Source organism: Carassius auratus, unplaced genomic scaffold (genome assembly GCF_003368295.1).
Source record: "Carassius auratus strain Wakin unplaced genomic scaffold, ASM336829v1 scaf_tig00029842, whole genome shotgun sequence".
Lineage (NCBI taxonomy): Eukaryota > Metazoa > Chordata > Actinopteri > Cypriniformes > Cyprinidae > Carassius > Carassius auratus.
Genome location: NW_020525803.1, coordinates 24,072 through 45,643, shown reverse-complemented (window position 1 = coordinate 45,643; position 21,572 = coordinate 24,072). Strand labels below are relative to the sequence as shown.

The 21,572-nt window shown below is 37.7% G+C and overlaps 1 protein-coding gene across 1 annotated transcript; it reads right to left on the bottom strand.

The window, feature by feature from the left end:
• Window positions 1–459: 459 nt before the first annotated feature.
• Window positions 460–21,044, bottom strand: LOC113079913 (kelch-like protein 32). Its single transcript, XM_026252142.1, has 12 exons — window positions 20,875–21,044; window positions 19,980–20,209; window positions 19,097–19,218; window positions 15,606–15,786; window positions 12,747–12,854; window positions 11,721–11,819; window positions 10,712–10,927; window positions 6,316–7,042; window positions 6,113–6,171; window positions 2,622–2,814; window positions 1,477–1,571; window positions 460–1,393 (listed from the first exon to the last, which is right to left on the bottom strand). The coding sequence occupies exons 3-12, from the start codon at window positions 19,117–19,119 to the stop codon at window positions 1,232–1,234; spliced, it is 1,863 nt and encodes a 620-aa protein (XP_026107927.1). The 5' UTR covers window positions 19,120–19,218; window positions 19,980–20,209; window positions 20,875–21,044; the 3' UTR covers window positions 460–1,231.
• Between the last annotated feature and the right edge of the window lie 528 nt (window positions 21,045–21,572).

Genomic DNA, 21,572 nt, shown 5'->3' with positions numbered 1-21,572 from the left:
CAGGGCTTGCTGCTTTTATAAAACAGTTAACGTTATTCCATATACGTGGAAATGTTTCACAGAATAAAACAGAGCAATTAAATTGTGTATATGATATAAATAAAAACAGTATTCTTCCACTGAACAATGTAATGTTAGTTCCTCAGAAACAGTTGTGGTTCCTAAAAAGCTGTTGCCGAGCAACACAGAAGTAAACAAAGGTGTATGTTAATTTACCACTGCTTCTAACACGACTCAACCAATCAGAATCAAGGACCGGAACTATCCGTTTTATAATAAAAAAATTAAATTAAATAAATAAATAAATAATTTCAAGCATCCTTACCCAGTAATCACAAATGACTGGATTGGAAACCCCAAAAAAATAGGTTTGGGAACAGCTCTTGCTCGTCTTTTGTTTGTAGTGAATTAATGATTCAAGAACTCACAAATGTCAATCATTATTGAATAACTGCATAAATGTTGTATTTATTAGAGACATTGTGTAAAAAAAAAGTGTGCTCTTACACGTTTTCTTACGGAATGGGTTTCTGGTGGTAGGATGGAGAACAGTCAAGATGCCGCAGTTGACGTAGATTGTTAAGATGCTGTGTGTGTGCATTTGTCATCAGCTGTGGTCATACACGTTCAGTAAACAATTGTACAGTCTTCATCCTGAGTTTTGATTAAAAGTACAGTTTGTCACAGGCTGAGAAATGACATGGAATGAAAAGGAACTTCAACTGATGTGTGGATAAAAGCGGTGTAACATTAAAGTCAGAATGGAGAGTGGATGGAGTCCTAAGGATCTATGAAAACAGGTCACTTGCACCTCAGCCCTGTCCCAAATGTTGCTCTTGTGTATTTCCTTTGACTTAATTCTGCATGGATTTTTATGTAAAAGCTCACTGTGAGGTATAAAAACCCTTTTTATGTTAAAATGATAAATGGGACAACCTGCAATCCTGTGGACTTGACGGACCACAGGCTCACATCGATCAATTGCACCAACAGCACCTCCAGTTCAGAAATGCATAAATGTCAGTGAAGCTTGACAATAAAACAACTCCGTAACTTCTTTCTGAAGGTTTCCACATCCATCAAAACATTGGCCCTATGAGATCAACGTATATGATCAAAGATGATTTCATCCACCAGTCACAATATGTGAAAGTACAATAGGCTTTCACATGATCTCATTGGTTCATAGTGTGTTCGGGGGAATGTCCTCAATGAGTTATGAGTGGAGAGGTTAGAGAGCTCCTATCCTGTGATGTGGCACTTGTAGGGTCTGCAGGTTGGGGCAGGTGAAGTATGGCGCAGGCAAGAAACACGTGGCCACTCCATTCGAAGCAAATGGGAGCGTTGGCCCATAAAAAACCTCCTCTTTCCCCTTGGTGCTCACGTCTAGCACCTGCCAAACAGACAAATGATGGCATCTCAACACTAATTATCCAACATGTCATTCAAACATATGCACCATCCAAGTCAACTCACCTGAATGCAGGCAAGTGGTTCATTTGTCCAAATTGAATATCCACCAACCACATAGATTCTGTCATCATGGACGGACACTCCTGCCTCATTTTGGCCTATGAGGATAATGTAAAAAATATTACCATGGTCTATTAACCCTTTCAGGAACAGTGGAGACGTGAAAAGCCACTTTGTCTTTCATTTTGCTTGAAAGTATGATTCCTTTTTTTTTTTTTATACTAATTTGTCTCCAAAATCTGTTTTTAAAAACTTCTTGCACACATTCCTATTAAATGTCAGTAGTTATTGAAGAATACAATTTTAAAAGGTAACATGCTGCACAATGAAAATGTATAAAAATATAAATTACACAGCTAGGCATCTACATGTTATACAATGTGCTACCATTAAATAAATAGTTTACCCAAAAAACAAAATTCTTTGAAAAATGTAGCATTATATCACTTGCTCACAGATAGAAGAACCTATGCAGTGAATGGGTGTCATCAGAATGAGAGTCCAAACAGCTGATAAAAGCATCACAATAATCACATGACTCCAGTCCATCAATTAATGTCTTGTAAAGTTAAAACTGCAAGTTTGTAAGAAACAATTCCAACATTAAGACATTTTTAACTTTAAACTGTCACTTCTGGCAAAAATTCATAATAATGCTTTCTCCAGTGAAAGTCCATCCCCTATTGTTCTTTCACATCATAATCCCCTAACATATTTACTTAGTTGTTCAAATGGTTTAGAAAATTTTCACTTGCAAGCGATGCTTGATGATTGGAGAAAGCAATATAATGGATAAAGGACTAGTATTTTAGCCTGAAGCAATAGTTTGAAGTTAAAAACGCCTTTGCTTCACAAGACGTTTATTGATGGACTGGAGTCATGTCGATTACTTTCAGATTATTGTAACAATCAGCTGTTTTCAGTCTTATTCTGACGGCACCTGTTCACTGTAGAGGATCCATTGGTGAGCAAGTGATGTAATACTATATTTCTCAGTAGCAGTAGGTACCAGTAGCAGTAATAAAATATAGTGATTCAAAACAATTACAATATATATAGAAAAGCTACCTTTTAAAGAGAAAGGGAATAGTTGAATAATCATATCTATTACTCGGCTGGAATTTGTGTGTTTGTGTGTGTGTAGTGACCTGTGAGAAGACTGAAGGTGCAGCGTGTCCACTGGTCCATGTCTATGTCATAAGAGTCAATGTGTCTAACCAGGATGCGGTCGTTGTTGTAGTCCAAATCATTCCCCCCCAGCACATACAGCTGCCTTTTTACTGCCGCCATCACATGGTACACCCTCCTCTGCAACATGGGACTGCGCGCTAACCATTGATTCTATGACAGAGAGGGAATATCAAAAGAAAAAAAAAGCATATAATTTAATTATTTAAAAAATAAATTCAAGATTTACAATTAAACAGAATTTTTTTACTTATTTATACACACTTTTTTTATTATTTTTTATTTTGTCTTAGCAAATCATTATTTCTTTAGCATATTCCAGTGCATGGGTGTGTCCATTTACTTGTGAGAGGTGTGTGTAGATGCAGAGATTGCACGAGCAGTAGTGAGAGTGTGGATCTACACGTGTGTGTTTGGCGACCATCTGTTGAGGGTGGTGTGGGTAGGGGGTTGCTGTTCCTGGCAGGTGAATGCAAAGCCACTTTGAATACCAATGAGCCTCTGCCTCCTGTTCTTTCCTTCTCTTTTTTTCTTTATATCTCTCTCTTTGAAAAATACACAGTTGCATTGACCACAGATGTTCTACTATACTTATTCTTGTCTTTTTAAATGTAATATTAATAAATGGCAGTGGTGTGTAAATGGTCCTTGTGTTGTTGTTTTTGTTTTTGTTTTTTTAGCATTTGCACAATATGAATTAATATTTAACTTCTATTCAACGTTAAAAGCAGTTTGTATGTTAATGGCATATGAAACACCCCTGACATTAATCAGGGTAGATGCCATATTTAATTTAATTTAAAGTCCTTTTAATAGATCATAATTATTTTAATTTGTGGTCAATAATTTATCTGACATAAAACTAAAAATACATCTTTCCAAAACAATTCTTGGTAACACAAAACTGTAATGAATAATGGTATTATACCAACAACCATTCGATTAATATTTTTGTATATTTATAGTAAGGCATTAAAATAAGTCACATTACTTGATTTTACTACAGTAATGCAGTAACAGGCATATTTTGTGTATTGTATATTTTGAATAAGCATATATTAGGGTTGGGAATCAAAAATCTATTCCACTTTCAGAATGGTAACTTTTTAATAAAAGAGAACAATTCAACTGTTTAAACCTTTGATGTGTGCGATCACAACAGTGTGATCATCTCTGTTCGTCCCTGTGCGATTATAACATTCAAATCTGCGTTTGTGCTGCCGCTGACCTAAACAGAACAGCTGTCATGTATATGTATGAAAAAGCTTCACAAACAGTCTTTTCAACCACACAGTGTAATTATTTCTGTGTAACAAAGTACTGGGATAAAAGTTTATAGTTAAAAAATAAACACTGATGTCTACCATAGCAATTAAAATAGAGTAAATCACCTTTTGAAAGTAAAGTAAATAAAGATTTATGCCAGTAGGTGGCTGTTAAAAATATTTATATTAGTAATATTTTTAATAGTATTTCATCATATGTATTTCATATTTTTCATTCAAAAATGGCAATTCATCCAAATAATGAAAGAAGTAAATCTTGAGTAAGTCACTGAATCATTCATTCATGAATTACAAGTGATTTTGTTTAGATGTCTGTTTTTTCTTCAGAATCATGAGAACTACAACATCCATTAAAAGAAGTCTCAATTTATCCATAATCATGCAGCTCTATTTTGCACACAAACGGCTCTTAATCAAGTTCATTTCTTATGTAGCCTGTTGACTTTCATTCATGGTATTCAGCTGCATCTAAATGTTTTGCAAAAAGAGACCAAATAAATATGTGCCTGATATCTAATTGTTATTTTTTTTTTTCTAATCTATTTTTTTTTTTTTTTACCACATTGGAATTGAAACTGGGAATTGATAAGAATCTGAATCGGAAATCAAATTGAAACGATACCCAACCCCAGTAAATATGTGTTTTGAAGTCACTTACGCTCACCAATTTTATATTTATTCGACCAAAAATACAGTAAAAAGAGAAATATTGTGCAACTTTATTACAATTTAAAGTTACTGTTTTCTATGCTAATATATTTTAAAATGTAATTTATTCCTGTGGTGGCAAAGCTTAATTTTTAGCAGTCATTACTCCATTCTTCACTGTCACATGATTCATCAGAAATCATTCTAATATGATGATTTGGTTCCCGAGGAACGAGTTTCTTTTTATTATGAGTGAAAACAATCATACTGCTTAAAGGGGGGGTGAAATGCTCGTTTTCACTCAATATCCTGTTAATCTTGTGTACCTATAGAGTAGTACTGCATCCTTCATAACTCCAAAAAGTCTTTAGTTTTATTATATCCATAAGAGAAAGATAGTCTGTACCGATTTTTCCCGGAAAAACACGAGCGCCTAGAGGCGTGACGTGTGGGCGGGGATAAAAGAATCACGAGCACCAGTAGGCTTTTAGGTTGCTGTGACACAGATCCAAAGGCTGAAATTTAACAAGAGCAGCATCAGCAAAGGCGGTATGCTATGTGGTATGTACTGAAACTGTATATATTTGCGGTTTTGGAAAAAGACTCAGTTCCACTTTGTCATCTTTTTTATTTTTTTTATTTTAAGCTGTACATGTGGAAAGTGCAGTTTGATGACAACATCGCATGTTGTTTACTTGATGTGCTTACGCGCTGATAGCTAAGTTAACAACACAGAGATATTTGAAGCAGTTTTACTCACCGCCTGCGGTTCCAACACACAATCGTGACCCTTTTTAGTTGGGACTGCATTATCCTTAAGAAATAAACGATGTGCAATCCGAAATGCAGGGAACAAACAAAAACACTTGCACAACTCCGTTGATGCTCTGTAAAAATAAACTCCATCCACTGGTCCCTTAATGCTGTTTCTCTTTTGGTAATCTGTGCAGGGTTGTCTTGCCCTGGCAACCAAAAACACACTTCTTTTGTGACTTTTCGCGACGCTCTCGCTCTGATCAGGCTGTGCTCAGCCTCTCAGTGCTCTGCTATACAGGAGCGCGCGCTCTTCCGGCAGACGTGCCCTCAGGACCCATATAAGGAAATTCCACTCCATCTAACGTCACACAGAGCCATACTCGAAAACAACTTTCCGAAGCTTGTGACAAACCGGAAGAGGTTTTTTTGGAACAAAAATACTCCTTCAAATGTACAACTGAATTTTTCAAACTTTGTCCATGTTTAGCATGGGAATCCAACTCTTTAACAGTGTAAAAAACTCAGTATGCATGAAATAGCATTTCACCCCCCCTTTAATTTTTTTGTGGAAACCGTGATACACTTCTTTTTAAGATTTTATGTTGAATAGAAAGTTCAAATGAACAGCATTTAAGAAATATAATTATTTTGGAATATTAGTGTATTAACTTACTTGGTGAATAAATTTATCTTATTTACACATAAAAAATTATACCCAGCTACATTAGTCTAATATAACCACATAAATACCAATATATTACCTGTCCTGGGTCATACACCATCAGTCGATTCTGGTACTGAGCTGTGTTAGTGACACCACCTGAAACAGAAGAAGCCATACGTTAAACCAATTCTAGTAATGCTTTTAAATGTTGGGCCTAGAACCTCAGTGAGGGTCTTATACACACACAGATGCCTGATAAATGCATGGGAGTGTGCTAAATGTTAAGTAATGTATTAGTACCTGAGACCCAGAGCAGCCCGTCCGCCACGCAGCCTGCATGACAGGACAGCGAACGGTCAAACGGATGCACATAGGTCCACTTGTTTTTCTTGGGACAGTAGCGCTCCACACTAGGCAGAACCTGCCTCAGTTCATTCCTCCCACCAACGGCGTAGAGATACTGTCCCAGAGCTCCCAGCACAAAGTGCTCCCTGCAAGCCTTCATTGGTGCAATATCAGTCCAGCGGTTTACCCTTGGATCATACCGGCATGCAGTCCTCACCGCACACGTCCTTCCAGTGGCATGTTCCACCTCCCCACCAGCCACAAACAGGAAGTTGCCCATGACAGCCACACAGTGGTGACTTCGTCCAGCAGGCATGGGTGTCAACTCGCTCCAGTTCGAACCCCCAGCAACGCGCAAGTGCTCCTGTGTGGCAGGGTTGAAGAATCGCAGCTCCCTTACGCGACTGACCTCCCGTTTGCGCCCGCCGACAATATATAGCGTCAAGGACTGAAAACGTGGCGTGGTTCGTGCTGTCTGGCGTAAAGGTTGTGCAAATACAGAGCGGTGGTAGTCCAACGCCTCCTCCACCAGGGCGACGACGGTGCTGCTGGAGTTGAGAAAGGGGTGGCTGTTGGCCACATGGTGCAGGACAGAGACTTCCATCAGGCCGTAGCGCACGTGTTGCAGCAGCTCCTCCATGTACTGGTATCTGCAGTCATGCTCCAGCCAACACACCAGCAACTACAGTGGGGCAGAGTGGCTCATCAGTATTCACCACCGATTCAGGATCAGGAGATCATACTGCTCATATTACAGGCTGCAGCTCACACCATCCACACAATACCGTCTGTCTATGCAGGCCAATGCTTTGTATCATTGCATGCTAATGCTTAAGACATTGTGTCTCTATACAGTGATAAGACAGCTGCAGATAAGATGGGGGGTGGGATCTCTGAGCACGCACACACGCTCATGAGACGTGCGTGTGAAGCATACACACAAACGCACTCCAGCGCAGCCAAGGGAGTTAGACAAAGAGGAGTTAATTGAACCTGAGAGCAATCTAGACTGTTTAGCTGCAGAGGCATGTGAGTATGGCGGAGATGGCTGGAGATAAGCGATGCCACTCTCGTAGAAACAAAGTGGCTTTTAACACAATCAGCTCTGAGACGGAGAACTTATTATAGCATTCCGAGATCATGGGCCACCATCTCTAGACATTCCGCAGCTGTCTCCTACACACAAATGGCGAATTTAAATGCTTGTAATATATTTTTACATTTACATTTATGCATTTAGCAGACGCTTTTATCCAAATCGACATACAGTGCATTCAGGCTATACATTTTTACCAGTATGTGTGTTCCCTGGGAATTGTGCTCACGACCTTTTGCGCTGCTAACGCAAGAGCCATTATTCTTGGAGTATTACATCCTTTAAATATTTAATGGCACAACGGGAATTCCGATTTTTACTGTACTTACACACAATTATTTAAAATTCATTAACTGGTACTTCTAGAAAAAAAACATGGGAGTTTGTGGTACAGTGTGTTATTTCTGAGCCACTAACAACACCAAATTGCAGAGATGATGATTGGCTCTTAAACAGGAAATCCTTCCCCAAACTCAGACCTCTGTCAGAAGCTCTAACAAACAGAGCCACTTTTGATCTTATTAAACTGCTTATGGCCTACTTATGCATATTTAACTTTAAGAAATGCTTCAAATAAAACAATAAAAATTATATGTTTTTACTCATATTAAAATTAGCCATAATATCCAATGCCCATAAGACTATAACTATTTACATGTTATGGCTTATAAGCAATAAATTGCTGACATAAAATTCTATACAATACTGTCTAAACAAATTAGAAATATAAATGATTTTAAAGGCTATTTGTGAATTTAGGCATCATAACATTATAATTTGCAGTAAGAAAAACAGATGTATTGTTTTCAGATGTATTCATGTATTGTTATGGATAATTGACCATTAAATTCTTAATGTTTTTAAACATTGATTAACTTGAAGTGAGCAACTGAAGTGATAAATGCACAATTAAAGATCTAATATCAGCAAATATAAATATATATATTGAGTAAAGTATAAGATTGACACAATGGTATACAATTCTGATTAATTAAAAAATCTGTAATCTCGACGATAACCACTGGTAGTGTGTATTCCTAAATAATTACACCGTTAAGTTTAAGTGTGCGGAGGTTTCAGCAAAACCCTCCATTCCTGTTCGGCGTCATTGATCATGTAACACTCTGTTTGAGGTTCTGTTTTGCTTTCTTCCGTTCTCTGCATTTTAGTTGTTGTTTTTTTCAACCCTCCTTCTTCCTTTTCACAGCCAACAGAAAAGAATAAGAAAGAGAATGAATGAGAGTGGAAAATGAGAGAGGGAGAGAGAGACAGAGAGAGAGAGAGAGAGTGAGGAGTGAGCGAGGCAGCGTCTGTTGACTGTGAAGGTCACACTGGATCAGAGAACTTCCTCAGGGCAGAAAATAAATGAACTCCCCCACCCACTCCCGCACGGAGAAAGAAAGACAGAGAGTGAGTGCGAGAGAAGAAAAAAAGAACAAAAAAAACAACAAAGAGGAAGAAAATATGATTTCCAGAGCGTGAGATTCAGAGAACTCTGCATGATGATGATTGACATCAAGCCAAACTATATCGAGGGTAGTAATGGCGGGTGCACGTTCGGACCAGCGGACAGCAGCACCAGCCCCTGTGCCCATCACGCTTCCATCTGATGCCCAAATTAACCTTCTCTGCAGAGTGAAGGAGGCCCAAAGCAGCCTAATCAGGGCCTGATTATTGCAGCAGCAACTGGTTAAAGGGTCCGGGTAATTGTGCCATCAGAGGGCTGATTGTTTTCAATCAGTAGGGCGGCCAGAGTGACAGCTGGGGGATTGAGGTGCTGATGGAGCCGCGGTGGGCCTAATCAGAGAGAGGCTGGGTGGGGGGTGTGCTGGGGATGCCTGATTGGTGCAAATGAATAGTCACACCACAGCCCCCACCTAGACTACAGCCTCCGCCCGTGTGTACATACACACACACACACACACACACACACACATTTTCTGCACACCTTTTTTTCTCAAACTTACACCATAAATTAAACAGGTGGAGTTTGTGTACACGGCCTTGCGCATTCAGACGCTTTGTGTTTGGCGGCCAGTATAGAGAATGTCACAGGGTCCAAAAATCGGAGACGCTCTTTTCTGATTCAATATTCAAAACATTTTTCATTATTAAAATTACACATTATTATATAGTATTAAATTATAATATATTACAAATTATAGTGAAAACTTGATCTAAAAATGTTACTTTAATGGACCCTTTTCAAATTTCCAGGGTCCTCAGAAGCGGAAGTCATCATAGTTGGCTGAACTTCTACAGCGGTGAACAGAAAGTACAACAAATATAACTGAATATAAGTAGTGTTCTTTAATTTAAAGCCAAGGTAATAAACATAAAGATTAAAAAAATTATGATAAAGATTTTAAAATGATCATATTAAAAAAATCTATATTTACAATGTTAATGACTGTGGAAATGCATCATATGGTGGTGTGCAGTACACTTATGAATTCCACACCACCAATCTAACCTGCTCCTGCCTTAATACTGCACCGGTCACAGTACTTTACATACATGTATTTGCACTACTCATATTTTGCACAGACTGCACATTGTTAAAGCTATTACACTATAAACTGTCTAAAGTTGTTACTGTAAGCACAGTAAACTATTTCTATAAAAATATCATTGCACTACTGTAATTTTGCATAGAATACATTGTTTAATAATACTTTTGCACACTCATCAAACTGTATTTATTACCACTGTTCTCACGTTGCTGCTGTTCATAATGTGTATATAATCCTACATTGCTCTGTTCATAATGTACATAAAACCCCTACATTAGATTCCGATTTATATTTTGTATAAATACTTTTGTATAAAATTGCTCAATACTGTATATAGCAACTCCACTGTACATTCTGTAAATCATAGCTTCACTTTTATGTATATAAAACACTGTATTCTTGCACTTCTGGTTAGATGCTAACTGCATTTCATTAGCTCTGTACTTGTACTCTGCATAAAGACAATAAAGTTGAATCTAATCTAAACTAACAACTGTCTGTGAATAAGGTAGATTACAAAATGGACTGTCCATTGTTTTGGTTTAATGACAGCAGCCTTGAGAGCTCCACGAGTTTGTGTAAAACCTGATGATCACATTGTTTACATGATTCAAGATGTTCCAAAGAGCATCTTGAGCTTTAGCAGAGAGGTTCACATTAGTGATCTACATATGATGTAAAACTTAAATATTTTTATAACTGTTTTGAAGAGTTTAAGTCTGTGAATCTGCGGCCCACACACCTGCCATATCTCCTCCTCACTAAGGGAGGTGAGACGGTCACTTTTTAGCACTTCCCTGAGGAGCCGGTAAGGTAGAAGCAGCACTTCCTCTTGTCTGTTCCTCTGCAGCTCAGAGAGGTGATCCACCAGAAAGCCCACCACTGCTTCCTCTAGAGCCGGCAAGTGGAAGAGGTCTGCCAGCTTGTATAGGTCCAGGTAGTTAAAACTGTTCAGCTCCTGCAGGCACAGATATAAATACAGACAGATTCACAGTCAGAGGGGGTCAGAGGTTTTATTCATGCTAAAGTCTATGAACACAGACTAGTTGAGTATTACAGTATAAAATTAAATCTTACAAAGATATCACCATGAATGTACACATACAGTTGTTTAATATTGTAATACAGTATATATTACAGTTATAATAAATGTTTATTAGAAGCTCGACAGAGCTGAATCTCATCAAAGTCCCCAATATCCAAAAATGTAGCCTGGAAAATTAGAAGTAAAAGAAAGAACAACGGAGAGATAAATCCTCTAAGGATGTTCCACAGACGCATGATGACGAAGACACAGAGACTGACTGCCATCTACTGGATAAAATTATTTACAAGCACATTTTAAATGCAGTGAAGGCTGGAGATCTGAATTCTGCAGAATCAGCTCAAAATCATTAAAGAATACTGACTAAGATTTTTCACACAAAAGCTTCAGGAGAATCACATATTCTTATGATATATACTCTAATGGTAACTCTATGGTTATCTGTGTCTTTTTGAAGCTTGGAAGCTCCAAATAAACATTTATTGTAATCAAATGGAAAAGAGCATAAGGGTGATAACATAAGAGTGAATTGATTTCTTTCATAACCATTCCTTTAATAAATAAACAGGAAGCAGGAACACAGTAGCACTTTTATAGAAACAAAATTTGACACAAACAATGATGTTGTAAAAGAAAGATCTGATTACACAGTGAAGTTATATGTAGTACCTGCTGAGCTGGAGATTTTAAATACTCATGAACACACCTGAATGAGATAGTGGGAACAGAGGCTGAGCAGTTCCAGCAGCTGAAGGTGGCTTCCAGCAGACAGGACATCTTGTATCACTCCTGGCTCCAGCATGATCTACAAACAAAGGACTGAAGTAAGACTATCCTAAGAAACCACAATCTTGCAATCGGGTCTTGTTCAGGTCAAGGACCCCTTGATGAAGAGAAACACAGAACAGTGACCCTGAGTTAAATATTGTCTAAAAGTAAGTGTTGCATTTTAAGCCATCTCTATAGTAATGTGTATAGCAGTCTATTTTATTAAATGTCTTAACATACTTCACGATCCTTAGTAATGTACAGAGTGCATTATATGGTCTTGTAACATTTAAATTAAATTAAATTCAATGTATGCATTTGGCAGACACTTTTATCCAAAGTGATGTTCATTGCATTCAGGCTAACAATTTTCTACTATCATGTGTTCCCTGGGATTCGAACCCCCAATCTTGCTAGCGCAATGCTCTACCAGTTGAGCTACAGGAACACATTTCCAGTAAATTACCATAATATGCTGTGTGTGAACACGGCACAGGATTACCGTATGAGCATGTACAAGCTCAGAACTAACTGATGTAAGACTTCTACTTTAGGCAACTTAAAAAAGCCAGGGCAGACCTACATGGTGACATTTTCACATCTGGACAAGCATTTATTAAAACTGGTCACATGCTTGTTGCAATCTTTATTTATTCAATCAAATGTTACTGATCTCATAAATATGCCTCAAAGAACATAAGCTCACAGTTTACAAATGTATAGTAAGATATATATAATAATATAACATTCACACATATAATAACCAGAATTAGATGTTTTTTAGCCCATTTGTGATGCTCTAGAATAAATTAGATTATTCACTTATCTGCTCCTATTTGTAGAGTGTATTCATTATGGGGTCTTTCCAGAACCTAAAGACCTGTATTTGCTTAGGGCACAGTCAATTTTAGTTTGTTTTGCATATTCAGGTTCTATGTAGCTGTGTGGGCTATGCTGAATTTACCTGGCCTGTGTAGGCGAAGTCCAGTGCGTGCTTCAGTCCCACACTAGTCACACCCTGGAGAGTTACCTCATCTGCCTCACTCTCCACCATGCAAAGACTGAACATGGCCTGAAGACAGACACGCACAAAATTATGAGCAGGATGCACCACAGAACTAGAGTCATATAGCATCTTGTAAATAGACTTTAAAATAAAACGTCAATAAACTCTTCATTCAAGCCTAAAGAGTCTCGTACTGGAAATGAAAGCCAGTCCATGACCATCAATCAGTGCGGTCTTTAGTTTGGCACTCACAAAATAAAGAGAGCAAGAGGCCAGCGCTGTCCCGCTGTGTTCTCTGGCAGGAGTACACTAATCAAAAGCATTGATTGCTGTCACACAGCGAGTGTAGGATGGCCATTGATCAGAGCACACGGAGAAGAGGAAGTCAAAGGACATTGGATCATCATTACACCTGCCAAACACCACTGATCAAACCTAATGCTTCTAATGATGACGATCCAGTGTTAAAAAAAGCCTTATTCTGGATTAAAATTAGTATCAGTGTTTAGTCCTTTAAAAGAATCAATAGACATCTAATTCAGGTCTTGGCTCAGTCTGAAGCCTAAATGTGCTGAAAATAGATTGCAAATGTTTATCATCTTATCTTTGTCACCTCACCTTCAGAAACTTTTTTCCCAGTAGTAATATCACATTTGAAGTGCCTGGTACAAGTTTACTGGGTTTTTCTATTATCTATTTTATAAGCAGCACTTTTTTAAAGCCTGACCTCAGCTCACAATCAGACTTTCAAAAGCACTCATTAGAGCTGAGAGTTGTTGGTTTGTTGATGGTAGTTAGAGAGCTCCTTACTGGGACACCACAGCCCATAAGCAAGACTTACAGGATTTTTTTGGAAGGGGTTTGTGGTACTAAGGATGACCAGTCCTAAATCACACGTCTGGCTGGCTGACTTCAGAGCTTCGAAAAGCAGAGCAGCTGGTCAGATAACAGCTTTGTGAGCTAATTAGTTTACAACGCATGCCTTTTGAACCATATGACAATACAGATTTATTCAGTGCCTCACATGAGTGTTTCTGGCATTGCTGCACTGTGAATCTTTAGTACCACGCAATCGTATTTCACATGAGCTGAAAATGCATGTTTTATGTTTATACAGTGCACCACAAAAACAACAGCGAGGACAAAACAGACAAAAACAACACCATCTTTCTGTGCTTCAGATAACACATCTCTCCTTAACAAGCCCTAAAACCGTACGTATAATTCATGCACAAACAATGCAGGACCACTTGTATGCCAAAGTGAAATACTTGTGATTTATTAATTAGTTTATAAAATAAGATTAATTTTCTAATGCAAATCATTTTGGTATTCACAGTAGAGCATCAGACACATGCTCACGCAAGCCTGCCTATTTGAGTCTTTTCAACCATTTCACTAAATAGAAATCGGGAAAAATACAAACCTTTCAGGCATACTACATCAAAGGGTAGCTGTCAAACTGAGCCAACAACTTGCTTTGATTTGTGTACACAGTAACTATATCGACTGAAGCTTTGGATGAGTCCATGTTTTACATAAGCCACGACCGCTAACAAAGGCAGGTGTCCTCATCAGAAACCAAGGGCTAAAATCAAAAACAGAAGGATAAAATCTTATCATTCCAGCCCAACAGAGGTGGAGAGCTTCCCAGGAGAAATATAGAGATAAATATACCTGCCCTATTTAATTCTGGTCTTTGAACTGTGAAGATAATCTTTCTCTCTGTTGCAGAGCTGGATGCGTTTCTTCTTTGTAATCTTCTGAACAAACCAAAATCAAATCTCTCTGATACAGTTTCAAGGCCGCTGCCGACTTTTCATTTCCTGTCTTGCCTTCCATGTGAACTGTACATTTTTGAATCAGGATTGCACTGCTATAAAGTAAAGTGCTGTCATCACATTGTTCCAAACTCGCATGACTTCTGTGAAGCACAAAACAAGATGTTTAACAGCATATTTATGCTGCTGTTTTCCAAGTATTGAAATGGAATTATGCTTTACAGCTCCCATAATTTCACAGTGATTTCAAACCTGGCACAAAACATTTTGATACATATTTGAATGTACATGTACACATTATTTTTAGTGTATAATGACTAAGTACACATTAAATTTCTGTCATTTTCTCCTACAAAGCTTTGAATGGTTTCAGAAGATTTGTAATTTTGCACTCAACTCGAATGGCTACTTCAGTGGTACGTTTATGGTGCCTTTTTGGAACTCAGCAGCACTTGTCCCCATTCACTATCATAGTATGGAAAAAGACAGTGTGAACTGAATCTCCCTTTCTGTTCCAAAAATATGGATATTCATGGAAGCCCTTTCCTGCCAACATCAAAAAACGTCAAACTTTGGTAACTCAGAATTTTGAAATAACGAGTCATAATTATGACATCACAAGTTGGAATTAAGAGATATTAAGTCATGATTATGACATAAGTTATACTTTAAAGTCATGATTATGACTCCTTATCAAAAAACTTCAATTTTTCATCTTAATGTTTTTGTATGTCCTAAACTATGACTTTATATTTTATACTCTCTTTTTGTTTCTTTATTTATGTTGTAATAATTTGTTGTCATTGAAACTTTTTATGTTATAATCATGGCTTAGTATGTCATAATTTTAACATTTGTATATTATTATTATTACTTTTTATGTCATAATTATGATTTGAAAAACACAATGTCTTTCCTATGTAGCAGAAATAGGCTCCCATAAGTGTAGCTTTATACAGAGCATAGAAGCCTAAAGAAACTTGAGTGGTAAACACTCTCATTGATCATGTTTCACCTCCAGAATGTAAAATCTCACCCGGAAGTAATCACTGCAGGCTGCCAGAACTGCCTTGTGAGCATGGAACTTCTGCTCCCCGGCGACCAGGGTGACATCGCAGAGCAGTCCGTCTTTGCGCTGCTGATTAAGGGCAGAGAGGACAGAGTCCTGGTGGGATTTGGACTGACACAGCCTATGTCCTGTCAGCATGTCCTGAGAGCTGAAACACAAGAACAATGCTGCAAGACAAGCCCATGCTTGAAAATTGTTAACATCTAAAATTGTGAACATCTCATCATGGAATCCTGTGCCCAGAAACAATAAAGTGTGCATGTGTGCATATGTGTCTTTCTGCCTGCTGCTTAACACTAGGGGCCCTATTTTAACGATCTGAAACGCAAGTGTCAAAGCGCGAAGCGCAAGTAACTTTGTGGGCGGGTCTCGGCGCTGTTGCGATTTTCCCGGCGGGATAAATGGCTCTTGCGCCCGGCGCAAATCTAAAGTGGGTTGGTCTGAAGTAGCTTCATTATTCATAGGTGTGGTTTGGGCGTAACGTGAAATAAACCAATCAGAGCGTCATCCAACATTCCCTTTAAAAGCAGGTGCGCAAGTTCCATTATGGATTGCTATTATTATGGCGTATTTACCAGGCGCACGCCAGCAGCGGTTCAAAGCCGAGGAGACTGATGTTCTTGTAAGAGCAGTGAAAGACAGAGAAGTTGTGTTGTATGGGGATGGGAGAATAATTAGCCTGAATAATTTGTAAGCTAGATTTATGCCTATTTTGTTCACATCTTCGTGGCACACCACAATGATTTCCGTCATCTCATGTGTTAATATTTTTTTAGTATAACAATTTATGATTTGCAAAAATAACTGTTGCATCTGTGTAGATTACATGAGCAAAGTGTATGCGCGTTGTGCACGCTATACATTATGGTCAAGCATACGCCCTTAAAATAGCATAATGAACAACGCGCAACGCGCCACTGACTTTAGACTAGGTTTTTTCTGGTCAGTGGCGCAATTGTTTAATGGAACAGCAAAATAGCACCAGGGATTGTTTGCGCCGGAACACGCCTCCTTTTTTGCGCTGAACCGCCCAGGGAGCGCAAGTTCATTCACTAGTTTAGCGACGTGCCTCTGTGGAGGGAAAAGTGCAAAAATAGGAATGCCACAAGGTGCAAAATAGGAATGACACAAGCGTTGGTGTACAAAGTCAATTGCGCTGGGTGCAAGATAGGGCCCTAGGTCTATCAATACATCTATTCAGTAAGTGAGATGTCATTGATTTTCACTGCTCCTGTGGCCCTGAACAGCTCTTTTCAGCTCAACAAATTCAGATTTAGCTCTCATTCTCTGTCTGTACACCGGGAAGAAAATACAAAATAAATAGAAAAAGAATGCAGAAATACTATAGTGAAACTTATTAATTGGTTAACTAACCTTACCATATGGTTATATATATATTTTTGTATGCTTTTCAATTCTACATACATACAGCCTGCGGTAGTGTATGTATGTTTACAAAATACAAAACAAGTTATTTTACTGTAAAGATACTGTACATTTACTGTACTGAAAGATAAATACAAATAAAATAAATATAATTTCAAGCCTAAATTGTTATACATTGGGGAAGTCGTGGCCTAATGGTTAGAGGGTTGGACTCCCAATCGAAGGGTTGTGAGTTCTAGTCTCAGGCCGGACGGAATTGTGGGTGGGGGGAGTGCATGAACAGTTCTCTCTCCACCTTCAATACCACGACTTAGGTGCGCTTGAGCAAGGCATCGAACCCCCAACTGCTCCCCGGGCGCCGCAGCATAAATGGCTGCCCACTGCTCCGGGTGTGTGCTCACAGTGTGTGTGTGTGTTCACTGCTCTGTGTGTGTGCACTTCGGATGGGTTAAATGCAGAGCACAAATTCTGAGTATGGGTCACCATACTTGGCTGAATGTCACTTCACTTTCACTTTCACTTCACTTTACATTTATAAACAAAATTTATATTTATAACCAGGGGTGCACTTATGTGGAGCACATGTGTGCATCTGTAACAAAATAAAAAATGCACTGGGTAAATATGTTCAGACCATTCTTTTGCATACTAACATGGTTGACAGCTGTGAATGCACAATCACCATTTTTGATCAGCTAACTGTTATAATTTATAAGATTTCCATTCTGAGCTGAAAGCATTAGCAGCTTGCAGCACTAATTTCTTCCTGATGTTCATTTTCAAATAAATAACTCCTGTTTAAAATTCTCGAGTGTGTTTTTAGAGTCGGTGGGTGACAGAGTTGTTGTCAGCTTGTGTAGTGTGACCGCCTTTACGTAGTGTCACGTAGTGTGAACACCACAATGACTTCAAGACAGACAGCAATTTATGTAGTCTGAACAACACAGCGATCTGCCGATGGTTTAAGTCATGTAGTACGATATAGGCTTTACTTGCTGGCAACCCTTACAAAAGCTTGCTGATTTTAGCTTTGAAAATGTTGAAAATGCTTATTAATTTTTTTTTATGCAATTATTAGCAATTATTTTTTTTTATGTACTATAAAGTATTATTTTTATTTAATAAAAATTAAACAAAACATTATTAAAACATTAAACATAATTTTAAAATATAATAGCATTATCACACTTTTTTGTTTGTTTATTAATTTTATTAACAAAACAAAGTGCAATAATACTATTATTACTGTTATCATTTTTTTATAGTTCTATTTAATGGCTCACACTATGTGCAGTATGAGCACCATACCACATCTGCAGAGGCTCTCATGAGAACCAGATCAAATAATTTATGTGTAATCCTGTTTATAACAGGTTTAAGAAGGCAATATATACACTTTTACAATAAAATTATATTTTTATGATTTAAAAATAAAAACCTCTTTTTGAATTAATATGCATATGGAAATTACCAACATTTGATAATATTTTTGGTTAGTTATTCACATTGGAGAGCTAAATGCTATATTGTACATGATTTAATGAATGCTAACTGCATTATTGTAGCATGACGTAGCATTATTTACACAGATGGCCTATGAGGGTGACACTGTGATCAATGTTATTATTGTTATTATGGACAACAGTTGCTGGGCTGGGAGGAGGGGTAGTAATGAAAACATCATGTTGCTCTAAGAATTTTACAGTAAGAAAAACATTTTAATACTAGTTAATATTCATGTTTGATAATTTTAATCTTAGAAATGTAGAGTATAGAATATAGCCACCAAAATGCCTCATCAATGTCAGTTACAATGTCACTGTTTTCTAAGTATTTTTTGCAGAAAACTTTATAAAACATGTTTTAAAGTATTAGTTAACATGCAGTAGTATCGCCTTCTGGGAGATAAACGCTTCAGATGACCTCAGATATCCTCCAGAGCTCTTTAAATAATTCTGATCATGTCACAAGACCTCGCATCAAATCCAACGGCACCTACATCAAATTGAATCTCACCAAAGAGCTGAGGACACGGTCACCTCTCAAGGTAGACTGAGGTGTCCAGAACGTACCTGGGAGGTGGCTCAGAGGGCATGCTCCTGGAGGAGAGAGGAGGAGGAGGAGGAGGAGGAAGGACTGCTTCCTGCTGATATTACAAAACACCAGACAGGCCTGACTGAGCATGTGCAGCACTCTATAGTGAAAGAACAGAAACAGCAAAGACTGAGAGTGAATAGGGACATAGCCTACATATCTGAGCACTCCAGGCTCTCATAGACTGAATATGTCTGAATATCTCGATGGAGCTACTGAGATGAAGAGCTTTTAAAGATTGAAAAAAGATTGAGCTTTTTTTCTAAAATTGTCTTAATTGAGAAACATATGAAGTATCCTACATGCTATAGCCTACACTTTATATTAAAATGTAACTCACAAAATTATAATATTGTAATACAAAAGAAATCATTAGACATTTTTTAAATTGTATTTACACATTATGGTAGCACTTGTTGCTCTAGCTTTATGCTGATTTTAACATTAATAGTAATAATAATAACATTTGTAAAAAAAAAAATGAATTAAAAAAAATGAAATTAACATGAAACAAAATTACAAATAAATAAATAAAATATGTCTGTTTCATCAGACGGACAACTTCAAATTACAATATAGAGAATCTAAAAATTGAGAATAATGAAACTTGCACTCAAGCTAATAATTAAAACAATAATGCATATTAATTTATTTAGAATTTTGGGGATGAAATGTGCATAACGGTCATAAGAATATGGTACAAGGTGAACAAAAATCTTAAAGGTCCTATCAACATTCATTATTTTCTATATGAAAGGCAGGGGAGTGAAAATATGACCCAGACATAGTTTTGGGAGATTCACACATGCGGTAATGCTCAAGCACAACACAATAGAAGAAACAGAATAAAACCCAACTCACCCTATGGATGCACAACGTGTTTGGATACAAAACAGCTACAAGGCAAAGTTCATTCTGATCCAAAGTCAGTCTGTGATGCTCCTCTCATACTGCCTCATGTGATGGTCAAATGGTTTCAAGGCAGAGAGTAGGCGATTTGATGTAGAACTCATTGGAGCCTAATAGCCCATGGTGTCTGAGGGATCCTAGCAGATATTGATCTGATTACAAAATGACCTTCAGTCAGCAGACTGTAATCCACGGACGATGGAGGAGAAAAGAAAAGAGAAGAGGAAAGACATAAGAACCACAATGTCCATTAAACATTATGACATTTGTTTTTTCTCAATAGCTTTGGTGTGTCACTCAAATGGTCCCATCTATCATCTTCAGCCTGTCACTGACCTACTTAACCAGAATACACTCTTAATCAATCAAAGGAGACAATGACAGTTTAAGTCAGATAACGACGCGTTAAAGTCAAAGCGGAGGTTATATATAACAAAAAATAAAATAAAAACAATATTAATAACCTGTATGCGGATGTTGTTTTGTCCATAATTATCATTATTTTAACAAGTTAATTACGTCACGAACACAAAGCACCTCTGTCACTAAAGGCAGATTAGATTGATTGGCCGTAAATCCCTTCAAAATCACTTTTAAACCTCAACTGTCAAAGGTCTCCTAGCAACAGGGCAGAAACGAGAATATTTGAGCAACAAGAAATGTAATCCTCACTGAAGACCCGCCCAACTGCAACCTTATGACAATCAGCTGTGAAATCTTTCAGTAACGTTACATCCATTCAGCATCCATCCGTAATCACTGTCTAAACGCTTCTATATGTCAGAGAATATTCAACGTAAATATACAAACATACACCGGGCTAAAAAAGCGCACGCACGCAGTGTACCTTCGTGTCCAGAGTCCCCTTCTCTCGATTTTATCCGATGTCGGGTCATTTGGTAACTTTGACTGACCCAAACGAAATATCTGCATCGACCTCAGGAGAAAAAGGTCTAGAGACTGGGGGCGTAACTCGTAACGTATGCCCGATGCAGCTGAGCTACGGTAAACGCTAGAGTCTTAATCAGTCCCCGCCTCTCGCGGTCACATGCGCGTGGGATCATGTGTGTCCACAGGCGCCGAATATGAAGAGCAAACCAGCAAAAACATTTTCTTATTGGTTTTAAGTTACGTATATTTTGGTATCTGATATGTTGTTTTATAACATAATTAGTGAATAAACAGACAGTCTGTAATATAGCCTAATAAAAAATATTTTTATTTATTTATAAACTTGGCAAGTCCCATTAAGTTTTAAGATGATATTACTTTGACTTTTAAAATGAATAAAAATTAAAATATTTATATCATTGAAGTTTGCTGAGGCCCTCTAGTGGTCCCGGCCCCTCAATGAGAACCACTGCTTTAGATTGTGGTTGAAATAATATGCAGATTGCAACTTTACACGTCATTGAAAGCATGAAGTGTTTTGCACACTGTGCCACTTTCGCCTGCAATGAATTTAAACTAAACTGGTGTGTAGACTTAACACTTATATTGTGTTTTTAGTTTCTTAATTTTTCATGAAGTCAGTTTCCTATTACA

What these genes read in the sequence shown, in the direction of transcription:
- LOC113079913 (XM_026252142.1), bottom strand. Translation starts at nt 19,119, where the DNA reads ATGCCCTCTGAGCCACCTCCCAG. An exon ending in TGGTGTATGACCCAGGACAG is followed by an intron (nt 2,815 to 6,112) that starts GTAATATATTGG and finishes TCTCTGTCATAG; the next exon opens with AATCAATGGTTAGCGCGCAG. An exon ending in CACCTTCAGTCTTCTCACAG is followed by an intron (nt 1,572 to 2,621) that starts GTCACTACACAC and finishes TTATCCTCATAG; the next exon opens with GCCAAAATGAGGCAGGAGTG.